The 16925-nt window shown below is 39.2% G+C and overlaps 2 protein-coding genes and 1 non-coding gene across 3 annotated transcripts in view; all 3 read left to right on the top strand.

The window, feature by feature from the left end:
- The first annotated feature begins 210 nt into the window (after positions 1-210).
- On the top strand, positions 211-1487 carry psmb11b (proteasome 20S subunit beta 11b). The gene has a single exon (XM_027160279.2). It carries the CDS (start codon positions 321-323, stop codon positions 1485-1487), a length of 1167 nt encoding a protein of 388 aa, XP_027016080.2. The 5' UTR covers positions 211-320.
- A 1957-nt stretch (positions 1488-3444) lies between these two features.
- trnal-uaa lies at positions 3445-3527 on the top strand. The gene has a single exon. It is a non-coding gene; the product is annotated as a tRNA-Leu (tRNA).
- A 1823-nt stretch (positions 3528-5350) lies between these two features.
- Positions 5351-16925, top strand: part of LOC125140074 (utrophin-like) — a gene marked incomplete at its 3' end in the record, with an annotated part of 49073 nt that continues 37498 nt past the window's right edge. The window contains exons 1-2 of the mRNA XM_047807353.1: positions 5351-5709; positions 9297-9433. Coding sequence (XP_047663309.1) covers positions 9352-9433 — 82 coding nt within the window. The remainder of the gene's footprint in view (positions 5710-9296; positions 9434-16925) is intronic.

Genomic DNA, 16925 nt, shown 5'->3' with positions numbered 1-16925 from the left:
AATGGCAAAGCTGAGTGCATTGCTTAGCTTAAAATAGCATTTTGTGGTTCGCTTCAGTAACTTTGCGCGTTTTCATGCCTCTATGAACCGAAACAGAAAGCACTCAAGCATGGGAGCTGGTTCTGATGACACTTCATAAGGGAAATGTATATAAGGACAAATTCAGAAACCTTTCTGTTTCCTTGAACTAAACAGTCAATTACATGCTGTTGCCTACTTTAAGCAATAGAGTACATTGAATATTTATATTTATTCTGTTCAGTATTATTTATTGTTATTTTATGTAAACATTAGCATTTTTTCACACCATCATCACTTGGATGATTGGCAATGTTATGGCTTTACAGGATGTATGTGGTTTTCTTGAACCCTCTCAAGATTTTCAATGGAATGTTCCATGTTCATGGTCCAGGTCTCTAGAAAGAAATTTCTGCATAGGTGGCTTTAATACCAGATGGCTTCAGGAAACCAGAAATTCAAGTCCTTTGGAATTTTATGTGCCGGTGTATAAATACCTAACGCAGAGCCCTATTGAATTCGGGCAAGTCCAACCAAGCCTAGGCAACTCAAATTGGACCAACAAAAGCAATGATCATTTACTGTCCACCCACTCCCCTATTCCACTGTCCGTCTCTTCCTCTGTTCCACTGCCATTCACTCTGGGTCATGGCACCACTACGCTGGGATTTATCTTTCAGGGTGGTGTGATTGCTGCAGCTGACTCGCGATCTAGCTGTGCAGGCTTGGTGGCATGTCCGGCATCCCAAAAGATCATACCTGTCCATTCTCACCTTGTGGGGACCACATCAGGTACCTCGGCCGACTGCGTCCTCTGGAAGCGCATCTTAGCAAGGGAATTGAGGCTTTACCAACTTCGAAACAGACGAAGGCTGTCGACGGCTGGTGCTGCCAAGCTGTTGTCACACATGCTACACCCTTTTAAAGGAACTGAACTGTGTGTGGCTGCCACTTTGTGTGGATGGGATGGAGAGGAGGAGCAGGAGACAATATGTACAAGCGACAAGGGAGCTGAGAGCGGACCAGTGGTAGAAAGGGATGACATAACCTCTGTAGATATTAAAACCAAACCAACAGCCGTCTCTACTACAAAACACTCCGGTCCAGGCCTTGTTTATGTATGCAGCGATGGCCTCCTTTTAAAGGGTGAACTCTTCTCTGTGGGCTCAGGTTCTCCCTATGCTTACTCAATCCTGGATGAGAGGATTCACTGGGGGATAAGTGTTGATGATGCCATCTCTGTAGCCAGGGAAGCCGTATATAGGGCCACACACAGGGATGCATACTCAGGCAACAACGTAGACCTGTATCACATCACTGCAAAAGGCTGGACACGCAGGAAGAGGGAGGACCTCAAAGAAGAGTACTACAGAGAGAAGGAGAGAGAGAGGAGAAAAATGGAAGAGAGGAATCGGGAGAGAGAAAGGGAAATATTCAAGCAGGAGGAGCAGTCTGAGTTCAACCAGTAAAAGAATAAATGACCTTGTAAAGATAAAAATAAATAAATACATTTTGGCTATTCCCATTCTTGTGTTTTTTTTTTTTAATTATTATTAAAATACTTATTATTAGTAGTATCTTATTAATGGTTATATTCTACACAGTAAAATAGTTTAAATCATGTATAATTTTTTTCACATTTTAAAATTTGGTAGGTCTAAACCTTTACTTAGTATTGTGCATTAGCATACTGATTGTGATCTCAGAAGTTAGAGAATGTGGAATCAACAATGTTTTGGTTAAAAAATGGAGAAATTATCCTTGCATTCCAACATCTTCCATAAAAGATCTGGCCATTGGAGAGATCTGGTCTCACACCAGGTTCTCAAAATAGGAGAAAATACAAAAGATCCACAACCTAAACATCCAATGAGGACAAGTGATTAATTAAATACAGGAAACACTGACCATATTAGGAAAGGTATGGAGGAGTGTGTGTGTGTGTGTGTGTGTGTGTGTGTTGGGTGTGTGTGTAAAAAGAGCTATATAAATAAAGAGCTTCTGAAATGTGAACAGAGACAGAATTACGAAAGTCTTTGGGAAGAATGGATTTATGAAACAGTAAGTTTTGTCACTGGGTCAAATATATAACATTGGGTAAAGAATAAATTATGGTGGTGGAAGTTGAATAGAGAACAAATGATAATGGTGGCAGTTGAGTGGGTTCGAGGCAGATCAACTTTTGACTAAAGTTACCTTTAAGGTGTTCCACAAATAAAATTAGCATTGATATAAACAATATCCTATATATATTTATATATATGTTTTTGACAAGTCATTATGAACAATTACAATTAATTTTTGTTTCTGTTTCGTTTCCATTTGAGATTCACTTTTATTTCATTTGATTTATTTTTTTTTTACTTATGTAATAACAATAATTGCAGGAACCATACCGAGGAGGAAAAAGAGCAAAAACATTTCTTCAATCATTTTGTTTCCACTTCAAATTGGACTTATAAATTGGATTCATCACTAATTCTCTAGATCTCTAATAATTTATATATATATATATATATATATATATATATATATATATATATATATATATATATATATATATATATATATATATATATATATATATGTGTGTGTGTGTTTGTGTGTGTGTGTGTGTGTGTGTGTGTGTGTGTGTGTGTGTGTGTGTGTGTGTGCGTGCGTGTCAACAAAGGTATGTGAGAATACAAGTTTTGGTCCTACGTCATTATTCGATATTTGTTTTGTTTGTAAATGCATCATCTACATTTTTTAACCATTGTAAACTTCTGCGCTTATTTATAAGCATATATTTTGTGTTTTAAAAGCATAGATTAAAAGTACAATTAATTAATTAATGAATTAATTATTACTTAATTAATGTTATTAAGTTCAGGTTGAATACAAAGTGAAAGCAATCCGAGGCAGACTCCTAAATCGCTTCCCACCTGACACCTAGTGCACTAGATATGCTGTGAAGCTCAGTATTGTACGTGCCTGATAGGGCACCTAGCTAGGGAGCAGGTATCCACTTGTTATTCAGCCAGCAATAATGTTTATGAAGCTATTTTAAAAATCGGTAATAAACTTTTCCTTAAACTGTGAATATATTTAAAATCAAATGACCTCCGTAAAGGAAATAACGTTTAATAATAACATTAAATGTAGTTTGGGAGTAATCTAGATTAATTAGCATTTGAATTTTATTTCTAGCTTAGCCGTGTGTTTACGGTTCATAGTCTTAGTTAGCATGTTGTGCTAGGCGCCTTGTATGAACGGATTGGAAAATAAATGTCGACAAAGAGAAATACCAAAGTTAATTTACAGGAGCGTTTGTAAAGGGTCTAAGTGTAGATTTACATTAACTAGCAGTAACTAGACTAGTTACTAGACTAGTTCTATACATTACAACTTCTTGAGGCTGAAGCCCCTGCTAAAGTATCTGTGTTTACCAGGATGGCCGAGTGGTTAAGGCGTTGGACTTAAGATCCAATGGGCATATGTCCGCGTGGGTTCGAACCCCACTCCTGGTAGATAGATCTTTTATTTATCTAAAATATTTAAACGTGTTTCATTTGTTTTACGCTGGTAGCAAAATACAACGACGAGGCAAATATAAAGACTATACAGGGATATAAAGCCAAACATTTGGTCACGTATTTATTTTACATGCGCACATTGCCACCTGTCGGACATGTTTAACTATTACAGGCTTAAATCCTATATTTCTAATTCAGAATCAGGTTTATTGGCCAATTGTGTTGACACACACAAGGAATTTTGTGACTCTCAAAAGCACAGACATAAATAACACTATAATATACATTTAGCTTGGACTATACAAGACAAGACAAAACAGACGATGGGAGACAAATGCACATGGCTGTTTATTGCCTCCAAAACACTGTGTACATGACTATAATGAAGACGGGTTTTGTGTGCATGAGTAACACTACAAGTGCTTTTAACTAAAGAGTTTTCTCGCAATATAGACACAAGAGCCGAGGTAAGATTTAGATAGAGATAAGTTCCTGTTTAGATGTTTTAACGTGTTGTCGCGGAGAAAGGAATAGTGCACAAAGAAGAGTGCATGAAGAAGAGTGCACAAATGATGAAAAAGAAGAAGGTATTGTAGACCATGAAATCATGATGTTGAGAATTCGGAGCATGTGTGAGTACTTTATATTGTACCAATCTTTATATTGTAATGCAATCTGAGATTTTAGTATTCAGTGTGTCTCACCTGTTTTTTCACAACTGTAGTGTCTTGTCTAAGTGTTCACACTCATAAAACCTTTTCAAAATTTGTTGGAATGCAGCTATGCACATGATACTGAAATTCCGTGGTGAAAAGAAAAAATAAAATAAAAAAATTAATAAAAAGCTTGAAAGTAGAGATCGTAAGTATCCACCAACTTGGGGGGGGGGGGGTATTTATGCAACCAAGATGCACACACCTACAAATTGTGCATGTTCAAATCAAATAGCAAAAATCCTAATAAGGTCAAGCTTTGTTATTTCAGTTACGTTTGCTGTTTGCTGTGCATGTGAAATGTCTAGACTGAATGAACATCATGAGATGTTGAAGATGCTGATGGTGATGAAGATGTTGGATGGACAGATAAAACTTTCACACTTTGTTTTCCCTACTGTAATCTTGCCTGATTCATTTTTTTGGTGCAAATCCCGAAATAAATCAGTTTTTTCCCATATTTTTCTGTTCTTATAAGAATTTTTTTAGAGTGTTATAAGAGTGCTATAAGAGTTTCATAAGAGTGCTATAAGAGTGTTATAAGAGAAATAGGAAATGCATTTCAAGTGTAGAGTTGTCAGGGAATTTATCTAATAAATCTTCATAAAAAAAATCATATTTGTCTTATTTATTTCATATTAAGTTCAGTTTGACAAAACAAAATAAATCACCATTGGGTGATTTTTAAATTTTGTTAGTAAATGAATTAAATATATTTATTTCTATGATTTCAAGACCTTTCCACCCCCCACCCCCCCAAAAAAAACATTATTTTATTTTATTTTATTAACATTTTTCTAAATGTTTCGATAGGATTATTTTTTTCCCTTCAAAGCAGAAACAGTTCGTAGAAAATCAAACTTATAATAATGATATAATTATGAACCCTATTTATATTTATATACTAATGATGCACATTTTTTGGATTTAAATTTTATAATAAAATTTGAACGTAAATAGATTTGTTTTTTCTTTTGTTATATTCACGTGCGTGCGCGCGCCCGTTCCCTGTGGATCCGGGAGCGCGCTCACGCCATGTTTTTTTTTTTTTTTTTCTTCTCGCCGCCGGAGGAAGTTCCTGAATGGGGCGGCGCGCGCACGCGGAGACACGGAGGGGCGGGTGCGCGCGCTGGGAACAAAGTTCGGCACGCCGACTCTCCCACCAGTGTGGTGTGTGTTAATGATTTGCGAGAAAACAACTAGGATACAAAAGTTGCTCGGTTTCATCGCCGTGGACGAACCGGATTGTTTTCTTTTGGTTTCAAAGCCAAACTGACTCCTGCTCCGGTTTAGGACCCGTGTGCGCGTGCGTTTTTGTTTCTTTTCCCCCGAACACTAGTGGAAGGAAAAGAGAAGCGGAGGACGTGGATGTGGCCTCGCGCGCACGGGTGGCACGAGCCCGAATATGCGGGGTTTATTTCCACACTGAGTCTCTGAAGCTTCACTCAGCTCGCGCACACAAGGTAACAGAGTTTAGGACCTCGTGCATGCTTTCATTAGCTATAAATTAACCGTTAAAGGTAATGATTAATAGATCTTAATTAGTACATTGTGCAAAACCAATCTTACAAAATTTCACCTTATATACAAGTTTATATACAAGGCTCTAAAGCTCACGTGCTGCCTCCCCCCCTACCCAAAACTACAGAGTGATCAATTAACTTTTGTTAACTGATTTAATCAGATTTCATGTAATGACACAAGTGAGTCCTAAAGAACTATGGATCTCAAAAGTGTCACCTGGACCTGGGAGTTTCAGAAGGTTCAGGGTTTCTTCTTCACTCTGGAAATAAACTCTATTGTAATGGGTTGTATTTTATAGGTGAAAAGCTCCAGATATAAAAGATTCAGAATAGGATTAGAATTTTATTCTGTTAAATATATTATTATACAAATAATATGCTTGAATTTTTTTTTTTGGGTCACTGAATAAATCTGTAGTGACAGGATCTGGGTGTTCGGTGTATAAAATGTAAACAAATTCCTGCGAATGAAAATCTGATATCGTTGCAATATTTTTCATACGATCTTGAGCTAGAGATCAATGAACTCTAGGAACTAATAGATAAAAAAAAAAAATTGAGACCTGGCATCAGACTCCTCACACGCTAGCTCATGTTAGGCAAAACCCCAATGTGATTAAATGTAAAACAAACAAACAAATAAATAAATAAGACATTATTATGAAAATGCCTGTTGATTGCTTGAATAAACTTTTTTTGAATAACTTTTATATCCAACATTTAATTTCTAAAAACGCCGATTTTCCTTGTTTATTAAAATAGGATGATGTTAGAATTGTTCGTTTCAGAAAAAAGTCTCTTGTTGACATTTCATGCAGAATCATCTTTCAAACATTCAGTAGAGATCCCAAAAGCCACAATGTGGTTTAAACCTTTCGGTTCTCGTCAGCGTGGTTTAGAAGGTCAAAGGAGGAAACTGACACACATGTATTATATTGACCCATAAATCAACAAGTCATCAGGAAAGATATATCGCTGCTTTTGAGTCTTCTCAGTAATACTGTAGTGATGTCATGAGTGAGCTCGGTCCTCCTTAGTCAAGTTGCCCCATATCAGCTACAGCAGGGGGTAATTTTGCATGTAGCTGTTCGGTACAGTTTGCAGATCTTTGTAGTTTCTACACAATTTTAACTGCAAAATAAAATGGTGTTTTAACTGAACATACCTGATTCTGTTCAGGATTTGGTGTGGTAGAGGAAGTAAAAGGTTAAACACAAATTTGTGAAGCCTTGTGACCCTGCTGAGGACTGTGGGTTTAGCAAATGAGGCCTGTAGGTATAGGACAAACAAAAGGGTGTGTGTGTGTGTGTATGTGTGTCATGTAATATCCAATGTGTTCATCAGTGTTGCCTAGGGCTGAACCATTATTCCACTGAGACCTCCTCCAAGCTGCAGTTTTATCTGCTGACGGAACTAAAGGGGCTAAACTTTCTTCACACAAATTTAAACTTAGACGTTTACATCACTACTTTAAACCTTCATGCCGTTCTGGTTAGCTTTTTGACACCCCCTTTGACGAAAATGCTTTCTTGGAAAATATCCGGCATGCTCCATGTCCTTGCTATCAAACCGTGCCGTCCCTCCCCAAACATTCCAGATTAGCACTTCTGCTGTGAGCCCAGATGCCTTTCTCAAGCTAACGTCAAGTAACCTTTTAAAGGTTTAATGGAGTGCTCGGTGTGGATCAAAACAGGTGTAAAGGTCAAGACTATGAGGGCATTGTGTGTGTGTGTTTTTTTTTTTTTAGTTCAGCAGTGTTTTTTTTCTTTACCTGTTTGTCCAGACTTTTATTTAGGCATGTACTGAGAATTGAATATATGTTAAGGAAGCAGATGAACAGTATGGTGGAGATATTCAGAGTAGTATTTAGGAGTTTTACAGTTTCCGAGCCTAAACATGGTGTCACGATTAAAGCAAATTAAAGAACAAACAAATCCCATAGGTCTTAGAAAGATATTTTTCCATTAAATTCTCCTACATTGTATTTATCATAGGAGGGCATGGTGGCTTAGTGGTTAGCACGTTCGCCTCACACCTCCAGGGTTGGGGGTTCGATTCCTGCCTCCGCCTTGTGTGTGTGGAGTTTGCATGTTCTCCCCGTGCCTCGGGGGTTTCCTCCGGGTACTCCGGTTTCCTCCCCCGGTCCAAAGACATGCATGGTAGGTTGATTGGCATCTCTGGAAAATTGTCCGTAGTGTGTGTGTGTGTGTGTGTGTGTGTGTGAGTGAATGAGAGTTAGGCACAGGCTCCCCGTGGTAGAAAACGAATGAATGTATTTATCATGTTGTGAATAGCTGATTGCAGTTGTGAGGAAAGTTGGAGCCAAAAACAAAAGAAATTAACTAGCTTGCCAGTGTGTAGAGGTGCTTAGCCGAAAGTAGCTGTTTTTTTTAAGTTCTGGTGAGCTATTCTGTCTGTGTTGTTCATGCTAATACAAATGTAATGTAACAGTATCGGATTAAACATGCAGCATCGTTTTCGATGCTTTAACAGCCCCTGGGCTAGAAAGCGAAAGTTGCTATAGTGAGATGTAGGGCGAGTCGTGGAGGCATGGCGGTTGCTAAATTTTTGCAAAATAGAATGGCGTATTTGTTTGGCTATAGACGGAAATGCATTTTAAAAAGGTGTGTGATTCATGTACTGTAATACATGTTCAGCACCTGCATTCTTCAGCTCTGTGAACCTACCACACCTCCACGGTGTGGTCCGTTGTTGACAGTTGTGTGACATCGGGACCTTTTGCGACTAAGGGACAGGATTTTCCTGCTTACACTCTCATTCATGATTCTTTGAAAAGTTTCCAGCTTTGGTAGATTATAACCCACTGGTGTGGTTCAAACATCTCTGGCTCACAGGTGAATGTTGAGTTGAGCATTAATGCTTGTGCTGCTCACACCGATGGTCCACTGTAAGAATCATTATTATACAAGACATAGACAAGAGGTTGGTCCACATTGTAGGTGTATGTTATTCGCACCTTGCTATTTCTTGACATCAAGGTGTTAAATATTTTTGGTTGGTTTTGTGGTTGGCCATCGAGAATCAACCGCCACAGTTATCGTGCTACTACGGCTGTAGATGAAATGAATTCTTGGCTACACCACTTGGTTTCACACCTGTGTCTACAGCAGGCATGCTTCATAAAACTACCTTATGTGGTGTAGGTAGTTTTAGACCGTACCCCATAACCCTGTCTCTGGTTAGTTTCCTGTACAAGCACACCCTGTAATGTGTGTTAAGCGAGTGCTGCAGTCAGCCTTGATGAGACAGCTGATAGGTTGAGTTTGATGTTTTACAAGGGGAAAAACTTTTAGACATAACAAGGCTTCATATGAAAATGTTGTGTTTTATCTCTGTCCAGATTACCAGCGATCGCTCTAGACAATGTTGGTATCTCTTGTTACTGGTCGCATAGTAGACCCTGATTCTTAACATCACTGAGCTTGGATTTAACCTGGACCGGTGGAAGAAGAATGTCTCTAATAAATGAATAAGTAAAGGTCTCAATGTAAATGATTGTTTTTCAGGATTCACCGTGGAAAGTGAGCACTCCATCTCCATCTCCATTTTCACCTGCTCAACATGGCGGCCTCGGCTTCACAGGTGGACGCAGCCGAGGGCGGAACGAACAACGAGTTTAGCGACATCATCAAATGGCGATCAGGTGGGTGACCTTGAGCATTACCTTTTAAAACACCGGTCATCATGTGAAATCGTTTCATATCCAAGCGGATGATGACGGCTGTTTGTATTTTAGAGGACGGAGTACGGTATGTTTGAGTTGAGTTCTGCGTCTGCACAATGTGCACAAAAGGTAGATACTTAACAGGAAGAAATAGAGAAGGTGGGGGAGAGATGGAGTGCAGTGAGCATGCCCATAATCTGTAATATAATAATGTCACAATTATGGTTGCTAAGATTTTGAAAAGCAACGTTAATCAAGGTTGAGTTATTGGCTGGATTTCAAGGCAGCATTGCGTATATCCTTTTGCTTTTCAACAAAGACCTTCTTCTGTCCTTTGTTTGATGAGAGGAAACATTTCAAAGAGCTGCCAGTCTGAATGATGAATCCATTTACAAATCCAGGTTAATTTCCTACCGTTGTAGTGTGCGTGTGAATAACGAGTGAATTAATGTCAATGTTAGCTAGGCAGTGAATGTTAGCTAAGTCGATTAGATGCTAAAATTAACAGAAAATTAGCATAGCTAATTATAGCATAGTTAGCATGAACTTTTGTTTGCGTTTTATGAAACGAAATAGAAATTTGAAATCGTAAACAATGGATCAGATTGTTTGTTGTTCCAAAAATTTGTTAGTGTTTTTTACATGCACCACAGCATGGCTTGCTTTCTTGCCTCAGGAAAAAAACCTGGCTACACCACTGATCATTTCACACCTGTGTCTAAAGCACAAGCAACGTCCAACGTGACAAGCAACAGTTCGTCTTCAAAGTTTTAGAGTCTGTCTTTTATATATGTAACATTCTTGATAGTATAAGGGCCTTTTTACACCCGGTCACTTTGTGTGTTGTCTCTGATCCGATAGCTATCCGATTCGTTAAAACTGTTCCGTTTACATCAGGCCACATAAATGCGTCTCGGCGAATCGGATATCGATCCGATCTTTTTACTCCCGCCCAAAATGCAGATATATTTTAAATCATTTCCGGGGTAATTGAAATGGAACACGCTTTGGTGTATGCGGTTGCTACAAAAAACAGCATTTCCTTTTTGCTGCATTTTCGCTGGCGGCAGCAGTGCATTTTAAGACCAAACGAGACTCCCTTGGCGCTGGTGGGAAAACATATTTGTTTCTGGCGCGATGCACGACTCGTGAGTCACCTGGGAGTGACGTACTTCCATTTGGGAGGAATATAGCGCTGACATATGTTATGAATATGTTAGGAATATAGCGCTGACTTGAACGACCACATTCATTTACACCTGTCCAGTTTCATCTGAAATGCGTCCCAGACCACCTCCTGAAGGGGTTTGTACTATCGGGGTTCATATCCGTCTCGAAAACGTTTCGGAGGGCATTTAGACCTGGTCTTTTTACCATCAGGTAGCTATCTGATCACAGAAAACGCATGAAGTGACCAGGTGTAAAAACCCCCTAAGAGGCCGCATCCATTTCACCACCCTTTTGTTGACGATTTCCCTATAATAGCATTCTACAAGTGTTTTATTCATTACTTCATTCCTATATTAATACCAGAGAGAGCAAAATGGCAAAAACAGGAAACAAATGGTGTAAAAAGGAAGAACTAAGAGTTAATAAGAGAACATGAGTGCAGTTCAGATTTGCCACCCATCTTTACTATGTTATGAGCTGCACTTCACTTGAGTGTATGTACGTATGTATGTATGTATGTGTGTGTGTGTGTGTTGGAGTTGTATAGGATCTGCAGCAGAGCAGAATGATTTGCGGTAGTGTTTTCAGGCTGAGGCCCGTCTTAGGGTACGTTTATTCTCTCTCTGTGTGGGTCGGGAATGCCTCGGCTTTCCCCGGGCTGGAATTCCTCGACGGATCTGGATTTATGGTGCTTTTCACCACAATGGCTTTATTTTTTTGCCAGGGTTCCAGTTACCTGGTAACAGTGAAAAGTAATGCGTGTGTGTATTGTGTGTGTGTGTGTGTGTGTGTGTGTGTGTGTGTGTGTGTGTGTGTGTGTGATGGTCCACTTTTTCCACAGACATTTTGGTAAAGGGTGAGTGCTGCCATTTACAGCAGTTTAAATGCTGATTGGTTGCCTAAAGAATTTTCCTAACCACATTTTAAAGTTTTATAACTAGCAATTCTAACAAACTTTAGCATTAAAATCTATTCAAACACTTCACTGATTGTACACAGTACAACGACATGCTCATAGACAAAGCCTACACAATATTACACTGTTCTCAGGCATTTGGCCAATCTTTGTTTGATTCCTCTGTGGAAAGTGGATTAGCGTTAGACGTTTTTATTAGCGATGTCAATGATCGTCTTTTCCTCAAAAGACTTACTCGTAGCTTCATCTCTATTTTTTCTTAAACCTGCCCATGTTGTTCATATCTTCCTTTTTTTATTGTTGTGAAGTGAACAATTTTTAGTTATTCAATTGATTCACTTGATTCACTTGATGAATCGTGCTACATGCTAACAGATTTGTGTGTTTACACAATAATAGCCTTGGTTTTATTTAAAACATTAAAAAGTTGATCGTTTTCTGACAAAATGCTGCTAGTTTGCTGAATTCTGTGGAACCTTTTAGCAGCCAATGCTAACAGTCACTGTACTGTAATTTTAGAAATTTCCTTTTTATAGAAAATATTGACGTTTCCAATGATTTTATTCCGTTTCCATTTCTGTGTATTAAAGACTTAACAGCTATTTATTTGTCTGACTTAACAGCTAATTGTAACTACGTTGTAATTTCCTAATTTCTATTAATTAATGAACATTTCTGAGGTAAATTTTTGATGTTTTCGATGTTTTTCTCTTGTTTTCATGATTGATACTCGTGTGCTAGCTATTGATTACTCCCAGGTATTAGTTAGCTTATGCTAATTGTTCAGATTTTCAGTTGCCTAGCAGAAATCGGGATTAGCCGAATATTACATGATGTTTTTGTCTTCTGGTTTATATTGAGTTTAGCATGACCAGGTGCCGTGTATTTTATGAGGGTGTGTGAGCTGATGGATGTGTGAAGAAAGCAAAAGGAGAACATGCTGCTATGTTTACAGCTGTGTCAGCTCTGTGTGTGTGTGTGTGTGTGTGTGTGTGTGTGTGTGTGTGTGTGTGTCCATGCAGTGAAAGTGATTTTTAGGTATTAATGACTGGGGGGGGGTTTCCCAACATTTGGAGAACATGAAGAAGGAAATAGAGAGGATGTATTTTCACAGCTGTGTGTGTGTGTGTGTGTGTGTGTGTGTGTGTGTGTGTGTGTGTGTGTGTGTGTGTGTGTGTGTGTGTGTGTGTGTGTGTGTGTGTGTGAGAGAGAGAGAGAGAGAGAGAGAGAGAGAGTGATGATACCTTTAGAGGATCAGTAGGATAGTAGCTAATCTACTATTTTAACACCCCACATCTTCACACACACACACACACACACACACACACACACACACACACACACACACACAATATGTCTCTCTGTTTCTCTGTTATTTTGTCTCTTTCTATTTCTCAGTGTTTATTTTTAGAAGTAGTTTGTATTGTATGTTCTCTCTCTCTCTCTCTCTCTCTCTCTCTCTCTCTCTCTCTCTCTCTCTCTCTCTCTCTCTCTCTCTCTCTTTCCTATTCTTTCTTTATGTATAAAACCCCAGCAGTCAGGACAGGAATTGTCCCCAATCAAATTCCACTTCTACTTCCTATCCTTTTTCCTTTAATTGTGTTTCAGACATTCAGTCATAACAAAAGCTTTGACTGCTTCATTTCAAATCAAGCCATAATCATCTCCAGGAAATTATCTATAAAGATTTTATACTGAAAGACTTAATGAGGGGTGTTTATAACTCATCAGTCATAAATCACAAATACACAATTTTCTTTTAACCTCAAATGACGCTGACCAGTCATGACATGTTCGGTGCTTGACGTTTGCTTTGTTAGTTTTGGACCAGAGGCTAATAGTGTAAACCAGGTTGGGAAGCGTCTAGCTACCAGTGTATCATGCACACACTCCTGCATCAACCTCAGTTTCCCAACATTCTTAAGGACTTGGGTTTCTTGGTAACAAGTAATTGTGTTTTTTTTTTTGTCTAATTACTTTCACAAAAACTAGTGAAGGAATTAAAGGCAGGGAATGCAGTTTTCTGAAATGCTTCAGAAAACTGAGTCGGGCCGAATAATAAACAAAAATCAAAACAAACGTGCAGCCAATGAGCAGAAAGGGGCGGGGCTTGTCAATATGCGGCGGAGAGAGCGTTCAGTGCGCGTGTGTGACATTAGCATAAAGCGGTTTTAACATCGACATGGAGGATAAAAACAAAGAAAGAAAGAAAAGAAAGGCTTACGATAAGGCAAGAAGTAGGACGTGTTAATATTGTTAGTTGGCCACATATTCACAGGTTGGAGTTTCCCGAGTCAATAACTCCTGAGCTAAACGCTGTTACTACACAAATAACACCTCTTTTCTATCGTAGTAATGTAGAGAGGCAGCTACAACCGTGTTTTGTGTAGTAACAGCATTTAGCTCAGGAGTTATTGACTCGGGGAAACTCCGACCTGTGAATATGTGGCCGACTTTACTTAAGACGCCGAGGCGCTTTTTTCCTTCTCGATAGGTGAGTAACGTTGGTTTTGCTTTGTTACACAGAACTAATATATGCCTTTGTCCTTTACATGATTATGCTTGTGTGGCATTTTTGCTTGTTTGTTTATCTACAATCGTATTGTTCTTCCCTTCAGCTATGATAAAGACACATTTCTTTCTGTTAGTCGCCTGGGTTACTGGGTTATGTATGTGTGGGCGGGGCTATCGATACAGGGGTGGGACCCATTTGGGTTAGGGGCGTGTTTTGGTGATTTTATATGTCAACATCGGCTTTCAAAAATCAGAGACCTCACCTTTAATGCTATAGCTGCTATAGGGTTAGTGATAACTGAAGCTGACTTGTTTAGGAATTGTTGTTTACTTTTTGTTTACGTTTATTTTTAAATACTTTTCCTGACTAGCTGCATTAGCATTAGAAAGAAATTCAGACACCAGACGAACAATGAATTGTTTTTTTAAAAAAAAGTCTTTTTTCTCAATTAATTAATTACTTAAACACATAAATTATGCACTTTAAAAGTCGTTTTTCTGAGGAATTTTTTCTGGACGTACAGTTGGCAGTTGTTTTGGTTGCAATAATTTGTCAGCGCTAATTTGACTGGATGCATTACCAGGGCACAGTGGAAAAATAATCCAAGCCAAGCCCATGGACTCTACTGGAAAACACACACACACACACACACACACACACTAGAATGAAGAAGAGGCTGCTGTAGCCAAGTTTTACATAAACAGAGCAGTGGGCTGTCAAATTGAAGATTTGCCCTGAGATGCTTTATGTGGGGCTTTAAAGACGCCTCACTATTTAGGGCTCGGTGTCAACACCTACATCATCGACCCCCACTCTACCTGTCTGACCTCCTGCTGAGCATTCTGGGAAAGGGCCAGAGGTCACACAGGTTTGTGACAACGCTGTTAACACGGTGTGACAGCTTAGCTTGGGTCTGGAGCTCTCCTTTTGTTCCATGGAAAAGGAGACTGTGTGTGTGTGTGTGTGTGTGTGTGTGTGTGTGTGTGTGTGTGTGTTATGTGAAACCTTGAAAAATAAAACAGTGGCACATCTAAAGGACTTACTTTCAGGGTGATCTAGTTACACACACACACACACACACACACGTGCGCGCGCACACACACACACTTCTTCAGCAACATTTTGTTTGTGTGTGTCTGACAGCTGTGGTTTTATGAGGACATTTAGCTGGACCCCATGAGTAGAAAAAGGGGATCTACTATTTATTTAAAACCCGAAAGGACCAAAAGGTTTCATTTTGGTTGCCGATATCAAGGTCAGATCAAAGTTTGGATATAGCGATAAATTGCATGCATTAATAGTTGCATCACTGAAATGTCCTCACAAATCGTGCAAACGTTTTATAGTTATGTTTTTTGTTACAATTCCGATTTCCGATGTAACTGAGTAAATAATATTTTACATCGGAAACTAAATAACATTCGATACACAAAAAAGCTTTATATTTATTCTGCTGCTTACTTAGTGTGTGAGATTTTTATTTTTTCCCCCACATCGCTTCCGTGTCACGTTCTTACTACGGTGTCGACAATTCGGATCACAAATGTGTCACCGCAGGATGACAATAAAGCATCAAATAAATAAGCCAATGCTAGAAAGTTAAAATATTGGCGAGATTTACGGGTTCATTGACAGTCATATAATAAAGTTTTTTATTCTCTTTCACTTTCTGGAGATTAGTAAATAAACATTAAACATCCCATGTTTACGTTGCTCTTTATGTATGTTTGTTGCTGTATAAACACTTAACGTTCTGCAGCTTTGGGAAAAGAATCGCTAATGAAAGTGATGTGATGCAGCCCACAACGAGGCAGAGTCACTTTTAACATTTCAGAGTGGATTCATTCATTCATTTTCTACCACTTATCCGAACTTCTCGGGTCACGGGGAGCCTGTGCCTATCTCCGGCGTCGTCGGGAATCGAGGCAGGATACACCCTGGACGGAGTGCCAACCCATCACAGGGCGCACACACACTCTCATTCACTCACACACTCACACACTACGGACAATTTTCCAGAGATGCCAATCAACCTACCATGCATGTCTTTGGACCGGGGGAGGAAACCGGAGTACCCGGAGGAAACCCCCGAGGCACGGGGAGAACATGCAAACTCCACACACACACACAAGGCGGAGGCGGGAAGTGTGAGGCGAACGTGCTAACCACTAACCACTAAGCCACCGTATCCCTTCAGAGTGGATTATTATTAAGCAAATGAAGCGAAAGAACAAAGTTGTACCTTTTCTTCACCTCAAGTTATACAAGTCGTAACATTTAAATGTAATTATAAGTGAATAAAAAGTATAACGTTGTTCCTTAATATCCATAATATACAGTCAATCTTTCACCAGCCTGTATATTTTAAGTAAACAATAAAAAAACAAAAAACAATAAAATCCCCAAAACAAACAAACAAACAAACGTTACCAAGATCGACTGCTCTGTCTTGAAGACTTTCCTGTGGTGGAAAACCTCAAGTTTTTTTTCCCCAAGCTTTAATCACGACTATTCCAAATCCTGGAGGCTGGAGACACTAATTATATCTTTACATTTCAACGCATAAACGCATTTATTAATCGTTTGTGGGTTCCCGTAAACACTCTGTTGCTATAGAAACGACAATGGTGAAGGATGAATTAGATCCGAAAATTAATCTAGGGGCACGGTGGCTTAGTAGTTAGCACGTTCGCCTCACACCTCCAGGGTTGGGGGTTCGATTTCCATCTCCGCCTTGTGTGTGTGGAGTTTGCATGTTCTCCCCGTGCCTCGGGGGTTTCCTCCCCCGGTCCAAAGACATGCATGGTAGGTTGATTGGCATCTCTGGAAAATTGTCCGTAGTGTGAGTGTGTGAGTGAATGAGAGTGTGT

The sequence above is a fragment of the Tachysurus fulvidraco genome, chromosome 23 (assembly GCF_022655615.1).
Source record: "Tachysurus fulvidraco isolate hzauxx_2018 chromosome 23, HZAU_PFXX_2.0, whole genome shotgun sequence".
NCBI lineage: Eukaryota > Metazoa > Chordata > Actinopteri > Siluriformes > Bagridae > Tachysurus > Tachysurus fulvidraco.
Note: the sequence above shows the minus strand (reverse complement) of the source record. Positions and strands in the feature narration are given on the sequence as shown.

What these genes read in the sequence shown, in the direction of transcription:
- psmb11b (XM_027160279.2), top strand. Translation starts at nt 321, where the DNA reads ATGATTGGCAATGTTATGGCTTTACAGGATGTATGTGGTTTTCTTGAA.